Source organism: Typopeltis vanoorti, chromosome 1 (genome assembly GCF_054136105.1).
Source record: "Typopeltis vanoorti isolate ZY-2024b chromosome 1, IOZ_Tvanoo_1.0, whole genome shotgun sequence".
NCBI lineage: Eukaryota > Metazoa > Arthropoda > Arachnida > Uropygi > Thelyphonidae > Typopeltis > Typopeltis vanoorti.
The window spans coordinates 24407498-24435285 of record NC_143549.1 but is presented as its reverse complement, the minus strand read 5'-3'; the positions used below and the strand labels follow the sequence as shown (position 1 = coordinate 24435285).

The 27788-nt window shown below is 34.4% G+C and overlaps 1 protein-coding gene across 1 annotated transcript in view; it reads left to right on the top strand.

Annotated features, from left to right (window-relative positions):
• HUWE1 (HECT, UBA and WWE domain containing E3 ubiquitin protein ligase 1) overlaps nucleotides 1–27788 on the top strand; it is a 1068888-nt gene that overhangs the window by 51329 nt on the left and 989771 nt on the right. The window contains exons 4-5 of the mRNA XM_090396304.1: nucleotides 10030–10149; nucleotides 13054–13140. Of these exons, the coding sequence (XP_090252430.1) occupies nucleotides 10030–10149; nucleotides 13054–13140 (207 nt within the window). The remainder of the gene's footprint in view (nucleotides 1–10029; nucleotides 10150–13053; nucleotides 13141–27788) is intronic.

Sequence of the window (27788 nt, the reverse complement as noted above, 5' to 3'; positions counted from 1 at the left end):
GCAAAACTTTAGTTGGCACCCCTATTCCCTGCCCAATAAAAAAATCACTTTAAAAAAACATTTTTTTAAAAGTATTTCCTCCTTCTTGGCGCCTGTGTGCATCGCACACATTGCTGATGCGCCCCTGGACATGATAAATTATGTACATTATTGAAGGATTTTATAGGATTGACGCTGAAGATATTTTTCAGTACATGGCAAGAAGAGAAAGAACAAGGGGGGGGGGGTCAGCAGTGGAAGTTGTATAAGAGTATGGTTAGCAGAGATGTTAAGACCTAGATTTCTTGATTGGAGGGTAGTGAGTGGGTGGAATGGGTTGCCAGTGGTGGTTATTGGTGCTACATCAGTGAATGAGTGTAAGGAGAGGTATGATAGGCATTGTGTGAATAATGGATCTCTCATGATGTCTTCTGACTCCATGGAGATAATTATATAATAATAATATCAGAAAAATTTGTATAATATAATAATAAGAAAATAATACATTAGGAATTTATCAAAGATTGACAGGAATATTTCCCATTGAGTGAATGGCTGAAGCTATCATCTTTTTTTTATTTTTTATGGCTATTTTGCCTGCTTTCATTTAGGGATGCCCTTTTTTAATGTCATTGGCTCTTGACTCAAGAATTCTTAGGGCATTACAGATGTATTATAGAGACAAATATATGCAGAATAATAAAGGAAGAAATTTGCACATACCTTTTTTGGATGGTGTTGGTTGTCTTTCTGCAATGTGCATACTTCTGCTATTAAAAGGAGAGTTTTTTGGAAAAATTGGGGGAGGGGGTTGAGACAATGTGGAAGAATTAACCCAGTTTTTTATATATAAAGGTGGACCAAGCGCTTTTTTGGAGGGGAGGAAGAGATAAAAAGGGGCCTGAAAAATAGAAATTATTTTTTTGAGGAAGGGTTTATGGGAGAAGTGGGTCAGGGGAGGGTTTATGGTATATATGAAGGAGTTTGAAAGAAGCATTGTCATAAGATGTCATATTGCACTCCTCCATTAGGTGTCTGTTATGTGCATGATTTATGCTATATTATGATGATTTTGTAATTGTAGAATATTTAGTACTGTTTAAGATCATGTTTGCACAAGGATTTTGAAAGATGAAGGATCATTCCTTGTTTCATGTTATGTCAGGATTTTTTAATACTTTTGTTGATAGATTGTGCCTTGTTACGTTAATTTTTTTTTAAACGTTTCTGATACTTATTTGAATGCTAGTTTTTTTTTATTTTTATTATTATTATTATTCTCATTTTGTATTCTGGATGCCTTTGCTTTACTTTGTACTTTGCTGGAAATGTTATATCCTCTGTCTCAGGGTTTTTATAATACATGCTTTTTTTTTATTATTTTTTTTTATGATAGTGGTGGGAATGCCGTTTGTGTGGGAGGTGGGTTCTTTAGGCTAACTAGCCAAGTATTCTATTCAGAGTACATCCAGAAGAGTGACTAAACAAAGGCAGGGATTTCTTTCTAAATTAGTGAATGTTACATTCATATTCAGATCATCAGCAAAATCCTGTAATTGTTTTTGGAGCAGGAGACTACAGGGCTGCTTTTTCCAACAGTTATCATTGATGTATACAAATTAATTAAGTGACCTAAGAAATATCCCTTCTGCACACCTGGCCACCTGTTGCAGATGGCTAGTGGTATTCTTATATTCTCAACTTCATATCCATTCCCATTTGCTTTACATTGTGTAAAAAAAATTTTGAGTTTCATACAGTCTCCGCCAGAGATTGCTTTGCATAATCTTATCAGTTTTGTATAGCCATTTCCTTTTATACATCTCATTTGGTCATCATCATCCTCAAATTCCTGACATGTACCCTCAAGGGGTGTACAGGATATTATGATAGTACTACATGAAGAACTTACATTACTACTAACTTCCTATCAACAATTTTCCTCCAAATCAATCTATACCGTGTCAAGACTCCAACAGTATCAGATCTTATATTTCTGTAGTCTAGGACACATTTTTAATGTATCAATCCACCTATATCCAGATCTTTTTCCTGCCATCCTGGGATCAAACATCTGTTTTGCTAATCCTTCCCTTTCACATTCTGTTTAAGTGACCATTATCGCCTGAGATGTGTTAGCTCTGCTAACACATCCCTGGATGCTAACAATGTCAAGTTCTTTCTTAATATCCTCATTTTTAATATAACATTGCCATTGATGCCATCTGTTCATGTCCCTTATAAATGGAGGCTCTTTTACTATATTGTACTATTATAAATGTTTCTGGTTGTTACTACTCCATTGTAATATTTTCTGTCTGCGCTATTACAATATTATTTCCTGCTGCACTCTATTTAAAATAATTCTTTAGCTATCTTTTTCTGCATATCTATTTTCCCTCCTTATACTGTATTAAATGCTTATTCTTCCTGTCGTCTCTTACTCTACTTTCCGTGACTATATTCTTATACCCGAGAGCACTAGAAATTTATTTTTGTTTAAAGACTGTGCCACTAGGGATCCCGACTTGGTATAAGAAATAGTAGTACTTCCAGTAGGTCTTTAGCTAATACTAATCCTCTCTTAATTAAATTACATTATCTATCATTTAATTCCCTGCTCACAGGATCGAGTTTATTGGAAAGCGTGCATTGCATATTAAGATCAGGCAGCACTCCTTGGATATAAAGAACAAGCATGTTTATTAAACACTAAGTTTGAATATACAATACATACAAAATAGGAAAATTGCTCTTTCTAACCTTAGTTTCCAGAATATGGTTCTTTGGTTGCTCTGATCAGTAGAGGAAGCGGACTCGACCGGGGTCCTAAAGTTGCCCCCATTGCGTGGAAGCCTGCAGCTTCTTTCGTTGCTCTGACCTGTAGAGGTGGTGATGCATGTTAATGACAAGTTAACGCTAAATATATTATGACAAACTTTTATGGCAATTTCCCGCGAATATGCAATGAACTTACAAGAATCACTGTAACTGCAATTATGATTCCTTGTTTAAACTAATTATCACTGAACATAACTTCTATGCAATTCTACAATTAGAAACATGGAACTTTAGGATTTCTTATAATTACCAATTAAACTTTTGGCCCAATCACTTCTTAGGAAATAGCTATGCCCTGGTCTACACACATAAAAATTCCAACCACAAATTTGCATCAAATTACTCTCGGACATATATCTTATCACTAAACTTAATTGTCTATCTAAAATAGTTCTCTTACATCACATACAAAATAACATGTAACAATTAACTCGCATTACTACTTCCTCTCTTTAGCGTACTTATCAGTTCGTTTCAGACTTCAAATTCTTTTCCATTTTGGGTTTTTGGATTTTCTTTCCTTAGAGGCTCTCGGAGCGCCAGCACATCAGTCAGATCTCTTGACGGTATTTGGAATGCGATCTCCCTGCATCCTGAAGCTTGGGCAAAGGGTCTAGCGGACGGAGCATATGCAGACTCATCAAAGTGGCAGGCATTTGGTCCGGCTTGGCTTGGTTCCTCCGTGGCTAATCGCTCCTGTTGACCATCATTTTTGATCTTGGACATTGTGGCAGATCAATCTCCTTCTCCTCTTTTTCCTCCTCCAGACTTTCGTATGTTCTGGCCAAAATGTCGATCTTGTCCATTGAAGATTCTTGCCTTATATATTCCATCTTCCAGGGAACCTTGGGTTAAGGATTGAAACCCCCAAATATCTCCTCGTTACTCTCTTGATCTAACATTTCTGCCGTCTTCTCTTTTTTCCCTTTTAATACATCTTTAATCCGTTTTACTGGACTGTGGAACTATATTTGATTCAGGCCATTTCTCCACTGACCTTGAAGGTCACCTTAGACTGAGCTCTTAAACAAAAGAGCTCTCTTACACTACGATCAAAGCTCTAACATCAAATAACATTCTGATGGCATGGCATTGCCTTTGGCTTTACCATTTTAGACATTTTTTGTTTATGTAAGTGAGCAAGCTAATTCCCTTTGGGCTTTATGCATAGGCTTTCAGTATTCTATTTACAATAACAAAAGTTATTTTTGCAAGCTTTCTAAATGTGACCTCTATAACAGTCAATCCAATCAAAATGAGGAAAATTTTTGTCTTGTTACTGCTGATTTTCATAACAAATTTATTACAGCAATTATTCAATTTAGTCAGGGAATCTTGCAGACTTGTACTGAATTTATTTAAAAGTATAACATCTGCATGAAGTAAACAACTGAGATTAATATCTCCAATATTGATATCAGGTTTAGTACTATTTTCCTTCATAATGTGATCCATATAGATAATGAATATCAGAGGGAATAATGTACAGTCTTGTCTGACACCAGATTTAATATCAAACCATCTTTCTTGTACTTCCCTTAATTCTGACTGCTGACTTACAACTCCAATTAAGACTTGTATTGCTTGATATAATGTCCATTGGCACCATATAACTGTAGCATTTTGAATAGCTTTTCTCTCTCTCCACCATGCCATATGCCTTTTACAGGTCTACAAAACTTAAATACGATTTGTATTTGTCAGCTATTTGTTGTAAAGTGAAAATCTGATCCTGACAGCCTCTGTTTGCCTGAATCCTGCTTGTTCTTCACCAAGCTTTCCTTCTCAACCTTATCTCGAGTATACTTACATAAATTTTACCAGTAACACTAAGTAAACCTCTCTAATTCTCACATTCAGTTTTATTTTCCTTTTTATATATACAGGTAACCCTCGTATAACGCGGATGTTAGGTTCCATAGAAATGGCGCGTTATATAAATCACGTCATGCGAGACTGAGATCACATAGAAAAAGTGGGGCTATGTTCCAAAATCGTTTTTTTTTTAAATTATATAAACAACAGTGCCATAACTAATAAAAAAAAAAATAAATAAATAAAAAATAAAAAAAAATTATTTAATTCAGGTAATCCATGCAAGTTATGAAAATATATAAATTATGAAAAAAATACATAGTGTAAAATTATAAATTTACAAATTATACATAAACTTCATTGCATTAATGTTTTAGGGAAAATAAAATAAAGTGCATATTTTAATCTTTCATAGTGTGAGGATTTGAGGATCGGTTAATAAACATTGGTTTTATCATGATGCATTACTACAAAACAGTAGAGCAATTCTATTTTTAGTAACTTTGAATCCAGGTGCTGACTTTCATTTTTCGAAATATAGGTGCGTTTTACATTTTTTTCCCCCCAACATTACTCGGATTCATCTGCATTGAACACCTGGTCTGCATCATAAATGTTTATAAACTGTGGGAGCTTTTTGTTTAATAAGATTTCCATCCAAAGGAATTTTCTTTCGAGTGCAATCTTCTATCCAAATCATTAGAGATTTCTCTATTTTTCTCTATTTCTAGATTTCTCCATTAGAATATTGTGTACATGAGCAACGTGCTTTTCACTTACTATTGACCCAGCAATAAACACTTTCTCGGATTTGTTCATTTTATTTGTTTGAATTTTGATTCATTTAAATTCAAAGTCCTTGCAACAGCTCCTGGTTTTTCTCCATTTTTCAACCGATCCAAGATTTTAATTTTTCTTCAAGATAAATTTTTTCTTTTCAATGTTGTTGCAGTTTGTGGCTATTACTATAAAAAATATTTTTTTTTACATAAAAAAAGCATTACATATTAATTATGTAACTCACCAGAAAATAAAGGGCTCAGCTTGAGATTAACACACTTATGATTTATAATGTGCTTTCCTGGCAGAAAACAAAGACAATTTTCAACAATAAACACTTTAGATGGTAAACAATTGACTTACATGCGTACTGAAGGGTATTTTCCCCTAATATAAATTCACTACTTATAACTGCATGCACGATACAGGCAGACACAAATTTAACGAAGATAAAATTTGATTTTTAAGTTGCATGGCGAAAAATATATGAAAAGAAAAAGGGTTATTACAATGTGTAGACATTGTATTTTTATCAAAACTCTGTATAAGTACCGAGTTGAACAAGGGTTACTACAATTTGTAGACCGCAATGTATAAGTACCGTTATATGAGGATTACCTGTACTTTTATATATACTATGAGAGCTCTACTCCAATCATTTGGAATTTGTCTCTCTGTCCAGGTCTTCAGAACTATGCAGTGTAGCCACTGCAAACCTTTATCTGTACATGAGAATTTCTGGTTGAATATCATCTACTCCTGCTTGCCTTTCCACATTTCAGGCTTTTGATGGCTTTTTCTACTTCAGATATGAATATGTATTTGATTATATGCCTGAGTGTTTTTTTACCACTGTGCTGTCACTGATTGTTTCATTTAGCAATTTTTGAAATAATTCTTCCATCAAGATACCTTTTTTCTCCAGTTTTCATGTCAAATTTTATCATCTAATTCCTTTTACAGCACTCTTTCCTCTATTTTTGAGCTTTTTCAACAGCTTCCAGCTTTCTTACATTTGTTTCAGTATTCCTTAAGAGCACAAACTGACTTATTTGCCAAGAACTTTTCATATGCTTTCTTCTTTTCCCTTCATTGCCTCTTTAACTTTCGCTGTCCACCATGGAGTTCTTATTTTTCATATTGCCACTGAATCTTCAAGGTTTGGTTCCTGTTTTCACACTCATTTTTTCTTGAATAATGTTTGTGTATTTTAGTCTACATTTTGCATCCTGAGAGCTGCTCAACTTTTATTCTCTTTAAAACTTTTTTACATGTTCTTTTTTTCAATATGAAATTTAATTTTATCTTTCTCAAGACTAAATGGCAATGACTTCTGATTTCAAATCCTCTGTACACTCTGGTATCTTACACCAGTGAGAAAACATCGCTATCAACAATAGCAGTCAGTGAGACTTTTCTTATTCCTTGCCTCTTCTCACTGTGAATTTGTGCACATTTTTATGCTGGAATATTGTGTTAGTAATAACCAGTCCATGTCCTGAGCAGAAATTCAACAGGTATTTGCCATTATTATTAGCTTTGCTCTTTTCTCTAAATTTTCCCAAGATATTTTTGTATGTCTGACAATCATTTCCTACTCTTCCCAACAAGAACCAACTTTCCTTTTTCATTGTGTCAGTTGCTTTCTCTAAAGCCTCAAAAAAATTCTTCTCCTCTTCCTACAGCTTCCAGCTTTCTTACATTTGTTTCAGTATTCCTTAAGAGCACAAACTGACTTATTTGCCAAGAACTTTTCATATGCTTTCTTCTTTTCCCTTCATTGCCTCTTTAACTTTCGCTGTCCACCATGGAGTTCTTATTTTTCATATTGCCACTGAATCTTCAAGGTTTGGTTCCTGTTTTCACACTCATTTTTTCTTGAATAATGTTTGTGTATTTTAGTCTACATTTTGCATCCTGAGAGCTGCTCAACTTTTATTCTCTTTAAAACTTTTTTACATGTTCTTTTTTTCAATATGAAATTTAATTTTATCTTTCTCAAGACTAAATGGCAATGACTTCTGATTTCAAATCCTCTGTACACTCTGGTATCTTACACCAGTGAGAAAACATCGCTATCAACAATAGCAGTCAGTGAGACTTTTCTTATTCCTTGCCTCTTCTCACTGTGAATTTGTGCACATTTTTATGCTGGAATATTGTGTTAGTAATAACCAGTCCATGTCCTGAGCAGAAATTCAACAGGTATTTGCCATTATTATTAGCTTTGCTCTTTTCTCTAAATTTTCCCAAGATATTTTTGTATGTCTGACAATCATTTCCTACTCTTCCCAACAAGAACCAACTTTCCTTTTTCATTGTGTCAGTTGCTTTCTCTAAAGCCTCAAAAAAATTCTTCTCCTCTTCCTACCTTCGTAGAACCTTCTGTGGGAACATAGGCACAAATGTCTCATTGTCCAGTTCTTAATTCTGATATTTGCTCATATTACTTTACTTGAAATTGCCTGCCATTTAAGAAGATTAGTCTCATCTTTAGTGTTGAGTACTATGGCTATTCTTTCTTTTCCTTGATTGTCATTGCCTGAATATAACATTTTTTATTTATTGCTCAGGAAAAACTCGCCAGTTTTTGTCTTTTTTTGTTTCAGTCACCCCTGTTATGTCAGTATGGTACTTATCCAATTCCTCAGCTAGCTCCATTTCTTTGCCATTCAGACGTTTTATGTTGATAGTACTGATATTGAACTCTGAGCTGGGGTGTGTTTCAGCATTTGTTCCAATAGCTGACTTTGCTGTTTGCCCTGATTCCCTGGTGAAAACATCAGGGGGTGGGGGTCTTGTTTAACCGGGCGATGCCTCAGCCAACATGAATACTATTTGGTCAGCTAAATTCCAAATTGCCAACCCATTCTTTTTCATTCAGTGATCAAGTAGATACCTAATGGGGTGCACCACGAAAAGGTGAGGGTTGGACATTAGGTCAGAAGCCCTCTTAAAAGACTATGTCGAGGTCTCCTCTCAGTTATACAGCTTTGACCCTTAAACATGTCATTTTGTTACCATTATAAAAGTGATTTAAATTATTACGCATGTCATACCCATCACAAAGTAATGCATTTCAGATGGGGGACTTATTATATTCCTAAATAAGTTACTGAATTTATTCATTATTATAATCACCATTACTGAATTTTGACTTTGTCTAATTTCTGTAATACTTTTACTACTGCTGCCAGGATAGTTATTGGTCTGTAATTTATTACCTTTATCTTGGAGCCTGCTTTATGCAATGAAACTAATTTTCTCTCTTACATGCAACTTAAATGGTCTTGTTAGAGGCATTGCCAATTTGTTTTGCACATTTTCAAATATACAGATTCCCATCTAGGTTTACCAGGTGGTAGATGTTCTTCATCACCCAGTGAAATTCCACTGTAAGCTGCCTGTCAGTTAGTGCACGGGCTTGAGCCTGTCAGGAAGCTTCCTGGTCAACTGACACATAACCCTACTTCCACATACTCTTCCAGCTCATACGTATGTTGGGGGGGAAACTGTCAAGGCCATGTCATGGTATGGAAACTGGTTTCTCTATGTATGGAAGATATGTCTGAGAGTTTCTCTTATTGCATTTTCCCACTTTATTTTTCCAGCTAATCAGTTACATTTATGAAGGCTTCTACAAACAGTGACAGCAACACTGCAACAGAATTGATTCTCCCTCAATAAACCAATCACTTTCACCTCCACTTTACTAACATCTGTGACATTAACACAAATATAAAATGGAAGTGTTTTTACTTGGTTATACTATAAATTAAGGATACCAAGAAATTATATTCTTGGTTTAATCCTTTATCCAAGTGTAAGCAAACAAAGTTTGCACCTGAAGTAATTTTAGGACTAGGCCTCTCATATATAGAGGCTAATGACTTCACACCTTAGTATCCCATAATGCAAAGCAATATCCTTCCAGATATGTATAATATTATGCATTATAGGTCGCTACCCTACTGGTTTTGACTTTTGAGGCCTCATCAATGGGAGCCAGACCCAGAAGTGGTGATAAGGTTGAAATAATGCAAAACTCATATTTCCATATACAAGTAGTGTAAAGTTGTTGGGAAATTAAAATAATTATTCTTAATGCAGTAGTAGTCTCCATTTTCTCACTACAAAAAAAAAAAAAAATTATATCAGAAGAATTTGTGATTAAAAAGAAACGTGCATTTTTGCACTCAGGATCCTTGAATAATTAAATGACAACAAAACCTTTTCAAGTCTTCTCATAAATCTGTCATATCCTTTTTAGACAGCTAAAAATGTGTAGTAAATATTGGGAGCTGTAAAATGAAGTCTTATGAAGTTGAAAAACGATATTTCAGTTATTTATTTAATCTTTTTTATTTCAGCAAAGAAATTGTACTACTCATCCAATGCATATCGCATACAGACTGCATTATCTGTGATCTAACATGCATATATTTTAACTTGCTGCTGTGCGATGTTGATTGTTTTTTTGTTATTTATCCTTATTTAAACAATTATTTTAACTGTTTAAATGCAAACTTTTGCAAGTTTTGCATTTAAACATTTTTAGATCTTTGTGTATTTGTGAAATACTGATCACATAAGTGTAAAATTCTCTATTTTCAGTGTGAACTTTACCATTGGATTGATGTTCTTGATATGTTTGATTCAATTTTGGAATCTGCATGTGAAAAAACAAAAGAAAACCAATGGTGTCTACCATGTGATATGGCTGGGAAAGAAAAAGTAAGTTTCCACACAGTTCATACCAGTAGTAACTATATAAATACCGTAAATATTGAGTGATTATTTATGGTGTTTTACATCTGTTATTTATCTTTTTAATATTGATATTATATTCATTCTTCATTCCTTGGGAAATCTGTCTTTTCTCAAAGATATGATTAATTACATTTCTCATGCTTGCAGTCCTTTCTTTACCTCCATATTTTAGCATTTTATTATAAATTCCATCAGTTCCAGAAGCATCTGGAATTGATGGATCTAAACCTTTCACAGGATAAGTTTTCAAGGCTGGTTTGCCTGCTTTGCAGGATGAAAAACCCCTGCTGTTCACACCCAAGCCCAGCTAACTTGGCTATGGCTGACGAAGATCCTTCAGCTCCTCATGTCTCTGACGGGAATTGAAACCTAGGACACTCCATCCCCAGGCATATGATTGCGAAGAGAACAGTGTTCAAACCAGTTCTAACTTTTGGATCTGAGAGCTGGGTCAGAAGCAAAACACTTGACCAAAGACTAGAGACCGCAGATATGAGAGTCCTGAGAAAAATTATAGGCTTGAAAGGATGGCATCAATGGCAATATTATATTAAAAACCAGGATATATGAGGAAAGAACTTTACGTTGTCAGCATCCAGGAATGCGTATGCAGAGCTAATCTCAGGAGGTATGGTCACTTAAACAGAATGGGCAAAGACAGATTAGCAAAACAAGTGTTCTCTGCCAGGTTGGCAGCAAAACAACCCAGATGAAGACTAACATATAGGTGGATTGATATGGTACAAAGTGCCTTGGACGATAGAAATATAAGATCTGATAATGTTGGAGTCCAAAGTGACTGATTTAGAGGAAAATTTTAGATAGTGTTGAATACTATGGCTACTCCTTCTTTTCCTTGATTGTCATTTCCTGAATATAACATTTTGTATTTATTGTTCAGAAAGATCTCGCCAGTTTTTGTCTTTTTTGTTTGTCACACCTATTATGTCGATTTGTACTTATCTAATTCCTCCGTTAACTCCATTTCTTTGCCATTCAGTCCTCTTATTTTGATAGTACCGATCTTTAACTCTGGTGATGTTAAAACTTTCTTACATTTCATTCTTTTCAGTATGAAATTCAATTTTATCCTGCTGAAGACTAAATAGTGATCTCTTCCAATTTCAAATCCTCTGTACACTCTGGTGTCTTGCACAAGGGAGAAAACATCATTATCAACAATAACATAGTCAATGAGACTTTTCTTATTCCTTGCCTCTTCTCTCCATGTGAATTTGCACATTTTTATGTTGGAACATGGTGTTAGTAATAACCAGTCCATGTCCTGAGCAGAAATCCAACAAGTATTTGCCATTATCATTAGCTTTGTTCTTTTCTCCAAATTTTCCCAAAACATTTTTGTATATCTGACAATCACTTCCTACTCTGCTATTTAGATCCCCAACAAGGACCAACTTTTCCTTTTTCATTGTGTCAGTAACTTTCTCTAGAACCTCAAAAAATTCCTCCACTTCTACCTTAGTAGAACCTTCTGTGGGATCATAGGCACAAATAAGTCTCATTGTCCAGTTCCCCATTCTCATATTTGCTCACATTACTCTACTTGAGACTGACTGCCATTCAAGAAGATGAGCCTTGTATTTTGTGTTGAATACTATGGCTACTCCTTCTTTTTCTTGATTGTCATTTCCTGAATATAATATTTTGTATTTATTGCTCAGAAAGATCTCACCAGTTTTTTTCTTATTTGTTTCAGTCACCCCTATTATGTCGATTTATTCTTATCTAATTTCTCCGCTAACTCCATTTCTTTGCCATTTAGGCTTCTTATTTTGATAGTACCGATCTTTAACTCTGGTGATGTTAAGTTCGGGTGTGTTTTCAGATTTGTTCCAGTAGCTGACTTTTCGCTGTTCGCCCTGGTTCCCTGGCAAAAACAATGGGGGGCCTTGTTTAACCAGGTGACATCCCAGCCGTCATGAAATTTTGTCATATTGTACCATCATTTTGTATTTTGGTTTAACCAATAGGAATATAATTCGGTCGGCTAAATCCAAAATTGCCAACCCATCCTCGTTCGTTCGGTATCCAGGTAGATACCCAAGCTGCTTTTCATGTTAGTAAAAAATGTTGTTTTCTTGAAAATAAAGAGCCAGAAGGCTTCACTTCGGTGATGTAAGATTATTCAAATTAAGTGGATATTGAATCCAACATTACTTGAGAGCCGAGTAGAGAAACTACATGAGTTTCTCTACAAGAGAATAATTATGCTTGTACCTGCCAAAACTTTTATAGTTTATATACACACACACACACACACACACAGAGCACGAAATTCTTGTAGTTTCTCTACTCAGCTCTGAAGTAATGTTGGATTCGATATCCATTTAATTTGAATAAATGTAGTTTTGTTTGCACAAGTAATGATTTAGTTTGAGGCCCACCATATGTTTATTTCAATGCCAGCCAGTAGTGCACTCATTCAATGTTTATGTTGAGGTGGAAAGAAAAAAAAAAAAAAAAAGACAGCTGCTGATTAGGATAAAATGCATTATCCTTGCCTTGCAGTCTTGCACTACATGCAGGGTCAGCTAGACTTGCAACACTTGCAGGCGCAAACTTGACTTGTTTGTTTGCTTACTTGGGAAATTGAGTAAAACCAGGTTTAAAATAGCTTGGTGTCTTTAACATTTATTATACCTAAGGTAAACTACTTTCTCTCTCTATATATATAGTGCTGAACCAGGCTGAATAAAAAATAATGGATATTGGCCTACTGTGCTCTTTGCAGTTTGAGTTTAAAAATAAAAAAGCTAACACTTGGAATTACTAGTACTTAATCATTTTGATATATAGAATTTGAAATTCGAATTAGAATATTTATATATATTTTTTATTCTATTTTAGCACAAAGAATTATTACTACAAATACTGCAGTTTACTGCCCTTCTTATAGAGCACAGCTTTTCCAGACATTTCTATAATTCCATGGAGGTAAGGAATTGTACAATTTCAATTTTCTCTGTTGATTGTATAATGTACAGTGGACCAGTTTAATGTGACAGCTGTTTTTTTAACATTCTTCTGGCTGCAACATTATTATGGATTTAATAACATACAAAACTCTGAAACTTACATATAAGATAAGATATGCAGTTTATTTTTTGTGTTAAAGTTAAGAAGTGAAACACTTAGATATTTTTTTTTTTTTTTTTTTTTTTAATTCAGAGTAAAATTTTCAGTTAAGGTTTCTTGATGGTCATCACTGTCAATACAAAAAGTTTATACTATAGAGTAAAATAATATAAAAAAACCATTTAAATACCTGTTTGCTCTTTCAGTGCTCACTTCCACCTTAGTAGGTGGAAGTGAGCACTGAAAGTGACACTTAACTTGCTTTTGGAGAAGAAGCTGTAAATCAGTATTTAAGAAAGTAACAGAAAAAGGAACAAAGTTTTAATTAGGCTTTAGTAGAGAAACATGCAGAATGGTGAAAAAGTACTGTCATCAATGAAATATTATCATTGGTAACCTATTCATTTTGCTGATGACATTGAAATCAATAGGATATGCAATCTGTAGAAAAGATTATCACTAATATTCCAAATTAATGCATTCCAGTATTTGTTTTGGAAATTTGAAGATAATGTGTTGCTTTGTTTTGTACATATTGTATTAAATAGTAAATTTTTACACTTGGCTCAAAGATAGTGAATTTTGTTTAGCATCATGCCTACAGTACTTTGGTAAGTGCACATGGAATTTGGTATAGTGATATTACTGTAGTCAACTGACTGTATATTTGATTTTATCGTTCTTATTGAATGGTTATCTCCCAGCACAAAAGTGCAAAAAGAAGTGGACCTAAAAATAATTGGATTCTTCAACTGCAAGAAAACTGATAAGAAACCTTCAGAATAATTACACATGTTACATCTTCTGCAGTAATTTTATTGATCATGGAAATATTATTAGGGTCAAAAGACTTTGGATGTATTTGATTTGGATGCAGTAAATTAATTTTAAAACATCAAAATTTTGACAACTAATATTATATTTTTATTTTTATTTTTTTTAATTTTTCATTTTCCTGATCAAATGTGTCATTTTGATCAGGAACTTAGCATAAGTGACATTGTTCACAAAGAAAGCACTTTGTTTCCATCTTTATTGGTAAGATGGTTCCAGTGACATCTTATGTCATCATTAGATAACAGATATAATTTTTTTTTTGACAATGCATTCAACATTAAACGACGAGTGATATTTTGCTTTCGTTCATCTCAAGTTACTTCTTGATTTGATACCAGTTTAATGTAATAGAAGCTCTCTAGAAGAAGCCACCAGGCAAAAATTGGTTCATTATAGTTCACTATGGTCAATTGTGGGGAGACAATTAAATCTCTGGAAACATCCCCAAAATTCTAGGATTTAGTGGAAATGTGCATTGATGCATTAGTGTGTTAGGTTATCTTTAAACAGAAAACAAAGTTAATTAGAAGTTGTATTATTAGAAAGCCCAATTTAGTTTTTAGACCCTTTTCAGAAGGCAACATCAAAGGTGAGAGTTTGTCCTTAGGAGAAGGTAACAAGTTGTAAATTTGGTTGATAGGTTTGTAAGTAGTGGCAAAATTGTATTTCTTCATAATTTTAGAAAGACGTTCAGAGATGCCTTTGACACAAGATATGAGAATCCTATGGACTTCTTCCTGTCTTGTGTGGAGAAGTGACTGATGATTTTTTGAGTTGTTTTCGGATTATATCCATTTAGGATGGCTGTATTTTTGATTACTTGTAATTCCTGGTTTAAAGATTCTTCAGAGGAGCAGAATTTGTGTGCTCTGAAAATTGGTGATTTAATAATGCCATATGGATGATGAGCGGAAGAATTGTGAATGTAGCGACCTGAGAATGTAGTCTTGCGAAAGACAGACGTGGCGATGGAACAGTCTTCTTTTCTTTGGATGTGTAAATCCAAAAAGGAGATACTCTGTGGAGATTCTTTTTCTAATGTAAAGTTGATGTGATGATGAAGGTTAATTTTATCTAGAAACAGTTGTAATTCATGTTCGGAATGATCCCACACTGCAAATATGTCGTCAACGTATCTTAAACAAATTTTTGGTTTGGGTTCAAAAGTGAATATTTTTTCTTCAAGGTGTTCTAGAAACAAGTTTGCTAGGTTTGGCGATAAAGGAGATCCCATTGCTGTTCCTTTGTCTTGCTTGTAAATTTGACCTTTCCAGGTGAAGCAACCTGATGCAATAACAAACTTGAACAATTCAATTATATCAGACGGAAATTTATGAGTTAGTAATTCTATTGTTTCTTTATGGAGAAGGTTTGTGAAGAGGTAGACAATGTCGAAGCTGATTAACAAGTCAGTGTTTGATAGTTGAATGTCTTAAATTTTTCTGTGAAACTCAGTAGAATTTTTGATTGAAGAGACTGAGTGGCCTATGTGAGGGCGGAGAAGGTCAGATAAGAATCTTGATAACTTGTAAGTTGGACTGCTGATACAGTTTACGACGGGTCTAAGTGGAACATTAGTTTTGTGTAGCTTAGGTAAACCATAAATTCTAGGAGGTCTTGCATGATATGTCTTAAGTTTTTTGATTGTTTCTTCATCTAAGGAGGAAGTTTCATTAAGTAGCTTATTTAATTTTCTGAGTTGACGTTTTGTATGATCATAATCCAATTGGCTTATGATCTCAAAGAAGCAAATTCATTTTTTGGTCATATGAGTTTGTATCAAGAACCACAGTGGTATTTCCTTTATCAGCTCTGGTAATGATTATGTTTTTATTACGTTTTAAGGAAATAATAGCTTTCAAATCTGATGGTGGGATATTTAATTCTGAAGGTTTGGCATTGTAGATCACTCTAGCTACTTCAAATCGAAGTCTGTTGGCTTCAATACTAGAGAGATGGTTGACGTTTCTTTCTATACTATGTATGAAGTCTAAATATGGGAAACATTTCAGTGAAAATGCAAATTTATGGCCTCTTGCAAGAACATTTAATTCATCTTTTGTTAGTGGACGGTTAGATAAATTGACTACCCATTTTTCCGTTCGTAATTTGTTAGCGATTTTTTTTGATCGATTTAATAAATTAAGGTATTTAATATGTAGAGCACTATTGGTTTTATCAAAGCTTTTTTTCCTGAATTCTTTTCCTGAAATATGTCAATGACGTATTTGCATTTTGGATCGTCCCGAACATGAATTACAACTGTTTCTAGATAAAATTAACCTTCTTCATCATCACATCAACTTTATGTTAGAAAAAGAATCTCCACAGGGTATCTCCTTTTTGAATTTACACATCCAAAGAAAAGATGGTTCCATTGCCACGTCTGTCTTTCACAAGCCTACATTCTCAGGTCACTACATTCACAATTCTTCCGCTCATCATCCATCTCAGAAATCTAGCATTATTAAATCACTAGTTTTCAGAGCACACAAATTCTTTAAAACAGGAATTAGAAGTAATCAAAAATACAGCCATCCTAAATGGATAATCCTAAAACAACTCAAAAAATCATCAGTCACTTCTCCACGCATCAAACCAGACAGGTAGAAGTCCATAGGATTCCTATACCTTACGTCAAAGGCATCTCCGAATGTCTTTCTAAAATTATGAAGAAATACAATTTTGCTACTACTTACAAACTTATCAACCAAATTTACAACTTGTTACCTTCTCCTAAAGACAAACTCTCACATTTGATGTTGCCTGGCGTTTATGAGAATCCATGCTCATGCAGATTGTCTTACTTTGGACAAACAGGTAGATCTGTTCAGAAACGCATCTCAGAACATCAAGATTTCTGCGGTCTTTTTAAACCGCAGAAATCTGGCCTCTCTCAACACGGAATTGAAAATCCAAACCATAGGATCCATTGGGAAAAGTCTAAACTTTTACATAGATCTTTATATAAACATGAACGTTTTATACAAAGAAAGTTCTGAAGCCCTACTACAGACTAAACTTAAACCGCAACGATGTTCTTACTATTCCTAAAGTATGGGAAATTGTCATACAAAATTGTGTTAAATAATTTTTTTTTTTTTTTGCTAAATAACTTGTGTAGTTATTGCTGGTGTGCATGCATGCATGTTGATTGTGAGAGCTCATTATTGGAGTCTTGTTCTGGTAGTCGGCTGCAGAATAGAAAATTTTGAAGTCGGAAAAAAAAATTTTTTTTAGTAGATAAGAAAAAGCTAAGCTATTTTTGGTGATGGAGCAGTCCATAGTCTTAAAAGTTTATCTTTAATAGGAAAGATGTGTGTAAAAGTACTTGTGTATTTTTTTGATTTGAATAATAAGAGACTAATAATAAGAATAATAATAATAAGAATAATAAGAAGTGTTAGTAATAACCAGTCCATGTCTTGAGCAGAAATCCAACAGGTATTTGCCATTATTATTAGCTGTGCTCTTTTCTCCCAATTTTTCCAATATATTTTTGTATGTCTGACAATCATTTCCTATCTTGCTTAGATCCCAACAAGGACCAATTTTGCTTTTCCATTGTGTCAGTTGCTTTCTCTAAAGCATCAAAAAATTCTTCTACTTCTATGTTAGTTGAATCCTCTGTGGGACCATAGACACAAATAAGTCTCATTGTCTAGTTCTCCATTCTGATATTTGCCCACATCACTCTACTTGAAATTGGTTGCCATTCAAGAAGATTAACGTCATATTTAGTGTTGAATACTATAGATGCTACTCCTCTTCCCTGATTGTTATTGCATGAATATAACATTTTGTATTTATTGCTTATAAAGATCTCACTAGTTGTCTTTTTTGTTTCAGTCGCTCCTATTATTTTGATCTTGTACTTATCCAATTCCTCAGCTAGCTCCATTTTTTTACCATTCCGACATCTTATTTTGATAGTACTGATCTAGAACTTTGGTGTTTTTGAGTTGGGCTGTGTTTCAGGGTCCCCCCCCATATTTTTGATGAATGGCATTCATGTGTTTTTATCAGAGTAGTTTAACATTTCAGTAATCACAGTCAGATAAGTTAGGCTATTGATTTTGTCCATTGTAGATTCCAGGTAGTGATTGATTGTGGACTTTTCTTGGAAGTCCATAAGTCTGCAGTGAGCATGCAGAGAAAAGTTGGAGTTTCTTGATATTAATTCTTTTTAAGTCATTTCTTATTATGTTTTCAGTGTTGCACATCCACAAACAGTTAGGTATTACCTTTTAAATATCTGAAAGTATCACTGACTTCAAACATTGGCAGACCAGAACCATGTGACACTCCTTGATTACCCTTCTCTAAGACATTTATCCATATACAGAATTCTTAAATTGTCTGCTGCTTTTTTGTATATGCTTCCAACTGTAGTGACCATTCAGATAGATTACCTTGCTCGAATAAAATTTTTGTCTCCATAACAGTTAGGAAATATATTGCCCTTTGAAAAATCTTTGGGTGGAATAAGAGAGAAATTAGTCAGAACACTAAATTAGCTGTATACAAACAGTGTTCAAACCAGTTCTAATTTATGGATCTGAGAGCTGGGTCAGAAGTAAAACACCTGACCAAAGACTGGAGACCGCAGATATGAGAGTCCTGAGAAAGATTAGAGGCATGAACAGATGGCATTGATGGCAATATCATATTAAACACGAGGATGTTAGGAAAGTACTTGACATTGTCAGCATCCACAAATGTGTTAGCAGAGCTAATCTCAGCTGGTATGGTCACTTAAACAGAATGCGTGGGGAAAGATTAGCAAAACAAGTGTTTTTCTACTAGGTTTTCAAGAAAACGACCCAGAGGAAGACCAAGATGTAGGTGGATTGATACGGTACAAAGTGCCTTAGAAGATAGAAATACAAGATCTGATAATGTTGGAGTCTTAACAAGTAACAGACTGATTTGGAGGAAAATTATAGATAGGAAGTTAATAATGATGTAAATTTTTCATGTAGTACTATCATATCCTGTATACTCCTTGCGGGTACATGGCAGGAATTTGATGATGATGAAAACGCTTTGAGTTTGAACATTTTTAAGGACTTTTTAAACTGAAGGTAAGTTAGCTGTTATATTGAGGCAGCAAGATAAACTGCTTACTTTAACAGACCATGCAAATAGCTTTAACTGTCATAATTTAAAGTAAATTTATAGAAATATGTAAGGCTGTCTGAATACAACCCAGTTCTCCCATTTGCCCAATCTTGAAGCCAGGCTTTTGGATTGGGCAGAACTGCTTTCACTCCAGAAATGCAAATTACTCTGTTAGTTGCTGTTTTATCTCTTCACTACTGCAGAAGTCATTAATATTAGGTTCCTCTTCAACAACCATGTATGAGATCTCATCTACTAGATTTAGTTGATATTTCTAGTGCTGCTTGCATATTCGTTTGTCATACTGATTAACTTTGGTGATTTATGATTGCTTATCTTTCCCTCTAGTTTTGTTTCCATACTAGATATTCTTGTGGCTTACATTTTGTACTGTTTGTCTTGTTATGTACTTATATTTTTTTTCATAATGTCATCATTTTTTTTTTAGCTCTTTTCCTTGGTTATTGAGAAATCATCCACAAGAAGTTGGTCAACGTGTTGTTTTCTAGTAGTGTTGATAGCCAAGTATAGAAGAAAATTCAGCTATTGGGATTGAACGAAGAGAAACAGAAATTTACTCTGTGGATTTGGAGTTGAACTATGGATGAGTGCTATTACTTGCTATTTGTTTGAATGGATTTGATTTCAGTTCTGAACACTGGTTGTATAAGTACTCATTCTATTCATTTGCTGAATCAAATTTTTGTAGATTAACTGGAGGCAAAATTGCCATTTCATTTGGTACATGCTACCTATGGTATTTATTCCTCAATAGTTCTACATATTTCTTTCTGTTTTCTCATAGTTCACCTCTTCCATAATAACCACTCATATTTCTCATTGCCAAACTAATTTCCTATACTTTCATTTTTCTCCATAATTCAGATCTGTAATAACATCCCCACCAAGCTCTCTTATTTGTTTAATCTTGTTTATCAAAGCAAGAACATCTGAACAAACTACCATACTATGACTGCTGTCCTTAGCTGCTTCATTGCTTCATGATGGACATAATTCATCAGCTATTAGGAGCAGCACTCAACTCCTGTCTTTTCTATTCTCTGGTAAATGGCATACCTATTATGTGCTGTTTGAGTTATATTGTCCTTGACCAGCCAAATCTTGCTTATTCTAACAGTTGTAAGCACCATGTTGTATGGTCCCTGTGGAAATTGCATTTGTATCATCATATACTAGACTTCTCTAAGTTGTCAAATAGAGCAGTTTTTCTAAGCCTTTCCTTGGCTGGTTCCCTAGTTAATTGATCTCTGCAAGAGAAAGTAGGATTTCAGATAACCCAGTTTTTAACTCGGCATCTCAAGGAAATCAACCATAAAACTCACTGTTATAACTTGACCCACCAGTCTTAAAGTTAGGACTAAAGGAGTTCTATTTACTCTATGGGAAATAAAAGGCATGAGAGGATTTTTTTATATCTCAGTTGTATGCCAGATTTCACTGAATAGTACCACGTACTCTTCAGTATTAATCCCATTAGTTCTGGCTGTACTAAATATGCAGACTATCAACACAGTTGACATGCAGCTTGAGTTCTTTTATACATCTTTTTGTATCCAAAAATAACTGCTTTGGAACATTTAGCTCACATAATTACATTCACTAATTTTCTACTTCTAATGCTATTCAGAGGAAGATTTAAACTAATAACTCCTTCCAAAAATTTAGAACATTCTTTTAAATAACATCTTCAATTTTTAGGAATGGAGTTTGAAATAAAAATTATTGGAATGCAGCCCTACTTCATCTTAATTTATGTTCACTGTTCTTTAAATTTTTAAAACTACTCATCTTTCATGTTATTTTAAAGCCTGTCACATTGATAAGTTTAGAACCAAGTATGCTTTAATCCACAACATCACCAATCATCAGGTCTCTCTGCACTACTATTCTTCCATTTTATGCACCATTTCCTGCTCCCCCCCCTACAAACACATACACACTTTCATTATTTCTTATTCTTTTAATTACTGAATTGTATACCACTCACTAATCTCTTCTGGAAACTTTGTTATTAGCATTTCATCCTTCATGTACAGTGTGAATTTTCTTCAGTCTCAAAACCTGAATATTGAATACATAAATTAATCAATAATATTGATTAAAATTGGACTAAATATAGAGATATAAGTAGATGGCATAATAAAAATTAGCAATAGGATGAGACATATGTAAAGAAAAGCACTATTTATTATTTGCAGAATTTTTGATACAAAATTTCTAGACAGAATTTTTGGCAGGTTTCCTGGCCATTTTCAGTGCATATAGATGAAAGAGAAGCAAAGTAGAACATATAAAATGTAAGCACGTGTGATCCATGCCTTATCCACTAGTATAGAATTCACTGGAATAAAGCTAGTCATGCACAGGAGTAACTTTTTACTTGAAAGATTATACAAAGACAGTTGTGAAGTACAAATCCATACACTGAACTTCAAAAAGAGCCTTTTGTCAAACTCAGAATTTTGGGAAGTCATCCTAAGTAACACTACTTATTCCTGTGTTTCTTGAATTAATAATTATTTATTCTTCAAATTCTAGTAGTTATAAGGAAGAAAAGGAAGGAGTAGCAATAGAATTCAACATTAAACAAGCTTTTAGATTGGAAGACAGTTTGAAGTAGTTATTGGGCAAACTTCAAACTGGAGAAATAGATAATGAAACTTATTTGTGCCTATGATCCTACAGATGGTTGTCCTAAGGAAGTAGCAGTGGAATTTTTTGAGACATTACAGCAGGCATAAAGAGAATGGAAAAGTTGTCCTTGTTGGAGATCTAAAGCAGAGTAAGAAATGAATCCCATCAGCACATGGAAACATTTTGGGAAAATTTTGAGAAAAGGATAAAGCTAATAATAATGGTAAACTTACTGGATTTCTGCTAAGAATATGTAGTCATTACTAACATCTCATCCAACACAGGTATACACAAGTTCAAATAGAAAGGAAAAAGTACTCTTACTGACTGTTATTTGTTGATTGTGATATCTTCACGTTGGTTCAGGATACTAGAGTATACGAGATTTTAAAATTGTAACTGATCAGCACTTACATTTATGTAGGATGGAAATGAATATAACATTCAAAAGAAAATGTAAGAAAGTATTAGGGGTTAAAGTTGTTGTTTTACAGATGAACTGTAGACTCAACTATACAAATACTAGCTGAGCACTCTCACTTCGCCATGGTGAACTTTTTCTGTTAGTGGTTCACTTCAGGGTATTTACTGAAGTATTTGGTGATGAAAGAGGATTCTACACCATGACAAAATGTGCTTTTGTCATGGTGTAGAATTGTGAGTATTATAACATTTCTTTCTAAACAACATTAGAAGTTTCATTATCGACAAAAAAATAATTCTCAGAACTGCTAACTCCAGAACTCGCTACATATAACTGCCTGTGACTGAAACATTCACCTCATTTCTAAGGGTCTGTCACTGGGCTTTATCAATCGTCATTACAAAGAAAACTCTTATTGGATGGTGTAACTGTTTGAATGCAAATAGTCTGAATGAGGGGTATCCGAGGAAAAAACTATCCTATAAATATCACAGCTTCATCACCTATGAGCTGTTGTCCAAACACTGACCTATAACGATCAGTGTTTGGACAAAATTATCTTCAATGCATATCTTAAAAAATATTGCTAATGTTGTGTCCCTTGGTGACTCCACTATGCTGAGTACATTACTTTCTGTGAAGTATACTTTTTGGCTGTTTTTGAGATGAACTACGGTTGGATGGTGCTCTTGAATATCAAAAGATAAAATCCACCAAACAGCTTCAGAGGTATCATCCAGTTTGGTATAGATTTGCTTTGTTACATTCATTTTGCAAACAAAACATAGCTTCTGAGCCCTTGTTGATACTTGCATACATATTTGATGGATTTCACAGAACTGCAAATTTCAATATTTATGTGTGCATTAAAGGTTGGCAACAAAACCAGATTATAAGGCACTATATGGCAATTATCAATTTCAAAAGTTCCTTGGCTATTATGTATGGTAGCAATTCAACCGCCATGTGAGGGAGCATGTCAACAACATCGTGGATATCCATCCTCGCCTGTTCAGTTTTATTGATAAATGATCGATATCTCTTTGTGCACTTTCCTAACTTCATGCATGGCAAGTTTCGATTAACAGGTCCACAAGAACTGTGCACTATGTTTTGTTATGATATCAAACAGTTCTTTGTCATATTGAGGATAAGGTATCTCGGCACTTCAGTTTCATGACCCCTGATTTTATCTTTGAGTGAGAGTGTTTGGCAATCCAATCCCCCTTTTTAACATTTAACAATATCTGTCATGTTGTAATAATGAAAGAACTTAATTTTGCAATATCTAACAATAGAATTTAACAATATATCTAAAAAAAATAACAATATCTGGCCACAAAATGGTGGCCAGATATTGTTAAACTGCAGTATGGGCTGTGATGAAAATGCATATAAACCATCTTTGGAACGTACTCTATCTTTGAAGGCATAATCAGAATTGGTCAGTTCTTTTTTAAGTTATAAGCAAACATCGAAAATGGACTTTGCTTTATATATAGATTATCAAAGAAGAAATGACACAATTTGAAAACAAGTACAAACACTTAGTCTCAGTATAAAAGTGAATAAAACCTTAATGAAATGATATCTACCTTCTACATTCTTATCCAAGATTTCTTGCGACTGATAATTACTTTTACACACAGCTGTTCTCTTACATTTTTCTGTATTATTTTAAGACATCTGCTGATTTATCTGATAGCAGCTTTTAGTGTACTTTCTTCTATTCCAAGACTATCTTTAACTTCTTGTATCTATATTTTTTTTTCTATCCTTGCAGACGTCACTACATGCCATTCTAGCTGAATCAATGTCAGTTTTATTCACTTTTATACTGAGACTAAGTTTTTGTACTTGTTTTCAAATTGTGTCATTTCTTCTTTGATAATCTATATATAAAGCAAAGTCCATTTTCAATGTTTGCTTATAACTTAAAAAAATCTGACCAATTCTGAAAAGATAGAGTACGTTCCAAAGATGGTTTATATGCATGTAAGACTTTTATACCACCATACTTCAGCATTTTTGGTCGAATATCATCTAGTCCTGCCTTTCGATATTTCAAGCCTTTGATGGCTTTTTTCTACTTCAAGTATGGATATGTATTCCTGACTGTATGCCTGTTGAGTGTTTTTTTTTTTTTACTCCTGTGCTATCACTGCTTGTTTCATTTAGGAATTTTTCAAAGTAATTACTCCATACTTCAAGGATATCTTTTTCTCCTGTTTTCATGTCACCTTTATCATCTCCAACTCCTTTTACAGCACTCTTTCCTCCATTTCTAAGCTTCTTCAACAAGCTCCAGAATATCTTACCACCTTCTTGATATTTATTTTCTATGTTCTTGCCAAAGTCCTCCCATGACTTTCGTTTAGCTAGTTTTACACAGTGTTTTGCTTTGTTACATTTGTCTCTGTATTCTCTAAGAGACCAAGCTGACTTATTTGGCAGGAACTTTTGATATGCTTTCTTCTTTTCCTTCACTGACTCCAGGTAGGATTCAATTTACATCATTACTAATTTCCTATCTATAATTTCCCTCCAAATCAGCCTGTTACTTGTCAAGACACCAACATTATCAGAGGTTATATTTCTGTCGTCTAAGTCACTTTGTACAGTATCAATCCACCTATATCTTGGTCTTCCTCTGGGTCATTTTCCTGCCAACCTGGCAGAGAACACTTGCTTTGCTAATCTTTCCTTGTAATCTTTCCTGTTTAAGTGACCATATGGTGATTTAAATTGAGATTATCGCTGCTAACATATTCCTGGATGCTGACAATGTCAAGTTCTTTCCTAATATCCTCGTTTTTAATATGATATTGCCATTGATGCCATCTGTTCACGCCTAATCTTTCTCAGCACTCATATCTGCGGTCTCTAGTCTCTTGTCAAGTGTTTTACTTCTGACCCAGCTCTCAGATCCATAAGTTAAATCTGGTTTGAACACTGTCTTGTATATAGCTAATTTAGTGTTTTGGCTAATTTCTCTTATTCCATATGAATTTATTCAGTAGACTTTCTACCATACCAGCTTTGTGGATTCTGTTGTCTATTTCCATATTTAATTTACCATCTTCAGTGAAAATGGTGCCAGAGTAGCTGAAATGTTTTACTTGTTCCACAGGTTCCCCGTTCACAACACAGTTGACATTTTCAATAATTCTACCTATTTTCATTGTCTTTGTCTTTTTAATGCTGACCTTCATACCATATCTATTACAACAGCTATTCAATTTAGTCAGGGAAGCTTGCAAACTTGTAGCAGATTTATTTAGAAGTATAACATCATCTGCATAAAGCAAAGCAAAGAGCTGACATTAACATCTCCAATTCTGATATGTTTAATACCACTTTCCTTCATAACGTGATCCATATAGATAATAACAGAGGGGATAATGTACATCCTTGTCTCACACCAGATTTAACATTAAGCCATCTCCTGTACTTCCTTCAATTTTAACTGCTGACTTACAACTCAAATACAGACTATCTTTGCTTTATATAATGCCCCATTGACACCATATAACTGTAGCATATTGAATAGCTTCTCTTTTGGCACCTTGTCATATGCCTTTTCCAGATCTATCATAAAGTGAAGATCTGATCCTGACAGCCTCTATTTGGCCTGAATACAGCTTGTTCTTCACCAAGCTTTTCTCTCACAATTCTTCTCAACCGTTTCTCAAGTATACTTGCATAGATCTTGCCAGGAACACTCAGTAGAGAAATACATCTGTAATTTTCACATTCAGTTTTGTTTACTTTTAATATATGGGTACTATGAGAGTTCTATTCCAATCATCAGGAATTCGTCCCTCTGTCCAGGATTTCTGAACTATGCAGTGCAGCCACTGTAAGACGTTTTTCGAAGTAATTACTCCATACTTCAAGGATATCCTATTCTCCTGTTTTCATGTCACCTTTATCATCTCTAATCCTTTTACAGCACTCTTTCCTCCATTTCTAAGCTTCAACAATCTCCAGAATATTTATCACCTTCTTGATATTTATTTTCTATGTTCTTGCCAAAGTCCTCCTATGACTTTTGTTTAGCCAGTTTTAAAGTGTTTAGTTTTCTTACCTTTGTCTCTGTATTCTCTAAGAGCACAAGCTGACTTATTTGCCAGGAACTTTTTGATACTTTCTTCTTTTCCTTCACTGTCTCTTTAACTTCATGTGTCCACCACGGAGTTCTGATTTTTCTATCTTTGCAGACAACCTCACTACATGGCTCTCTGGCTGAATCAATGAGGGTTTTCTTCAAGGCTTGCCACTGAATCTCCAATGTTTGGTTCCTGTTCTCAAACTTTCATTTGTTCTTCAATAATCTTTGTGTATTTTAGTGTACGGTTTATATCTGAGTTCTGCTCAACTTTTATTCGCCGAAAAGTTTCTTACAGTTTTATCTTGATCAAGACCACTTCTAATTTCAAATCCTGTGTACATTCTTGTGTACTGCACCTGGGAGAAAACATCACTATCAACAATAACATAGTCAATCAGACTTCTTATTCCCTGCCTCTTCTCTCTATGTGAATTTGTGCACATTTTATTTTGGAAAATGGCGTTAGTAATAACCAATCATGTCCAGAATAGAAATCCAGCAAGTATTTGCCATTATTATTAGCTTTGCTCTTTTCTCCAAATTTTCCCAAAATATTTTTTATGTCTGTGACAGTCATCTCCTACTCTGCTATTTAGATTCCCAATAAGGACCAACTTTTCCTTTTTCGTCAGTTGTGTCAGTTGCTTTCTCTAAAGCCTGAAAAAATTCCTGCACTTCTACCTTAGCAGAACTTTCTGTGGAACCATAGTCACAAATAAGTCTCATTGTCCAGTTCCCCTTTCTGATATTTTGCCCACATCACTCTACTTGAGACTGCCTGCCATTCAAGATTAGCCTCATATTTAGCGTCGAATACTAAGGCAATGGCTACTCCTTTTTTTCCTTGATTGTCATTGCTATTATGTGGATCTTGTACTTATCTAAATTCCTCAGCTTGCTCCATTTTTTTGCCATTCAGGCTTCTTATGTTGACTTTGGTGATGTTAAGTTGGGGTGTGTTTTCAGATTTGTTCTGGTAGCTTATTTTTCGCTATTTGACCTGGTTCCCTGGGGAAAACAATGGGGGGCCTTGTTTAACCAGGCAACGCCCCAGCCAGCACGAAAATTTGTCGTTGTACCATCATTTTGTATTTTGGTTTAAGCCAGTAAGAATGCAATTTGGTTGGCTAAATTCCAAATTGCCAACCCATCCTCGTCTGTTCAGTATCCAGGTATATACCCAACAGGGTGCACCACGAGAAGGTGAGGATTGGACATTAGGTCAGAAGCCCTGATCGGTTTTCCACATTCCTTTGAAGGCTGTGTGGAGGTCTCCTCTCAGTTATATAGCTTTGACCTTTAAGCACCCCTGTATGCAGTACTAGTAGATTGAATTTTAATAGAATGGAATTCTGAGCA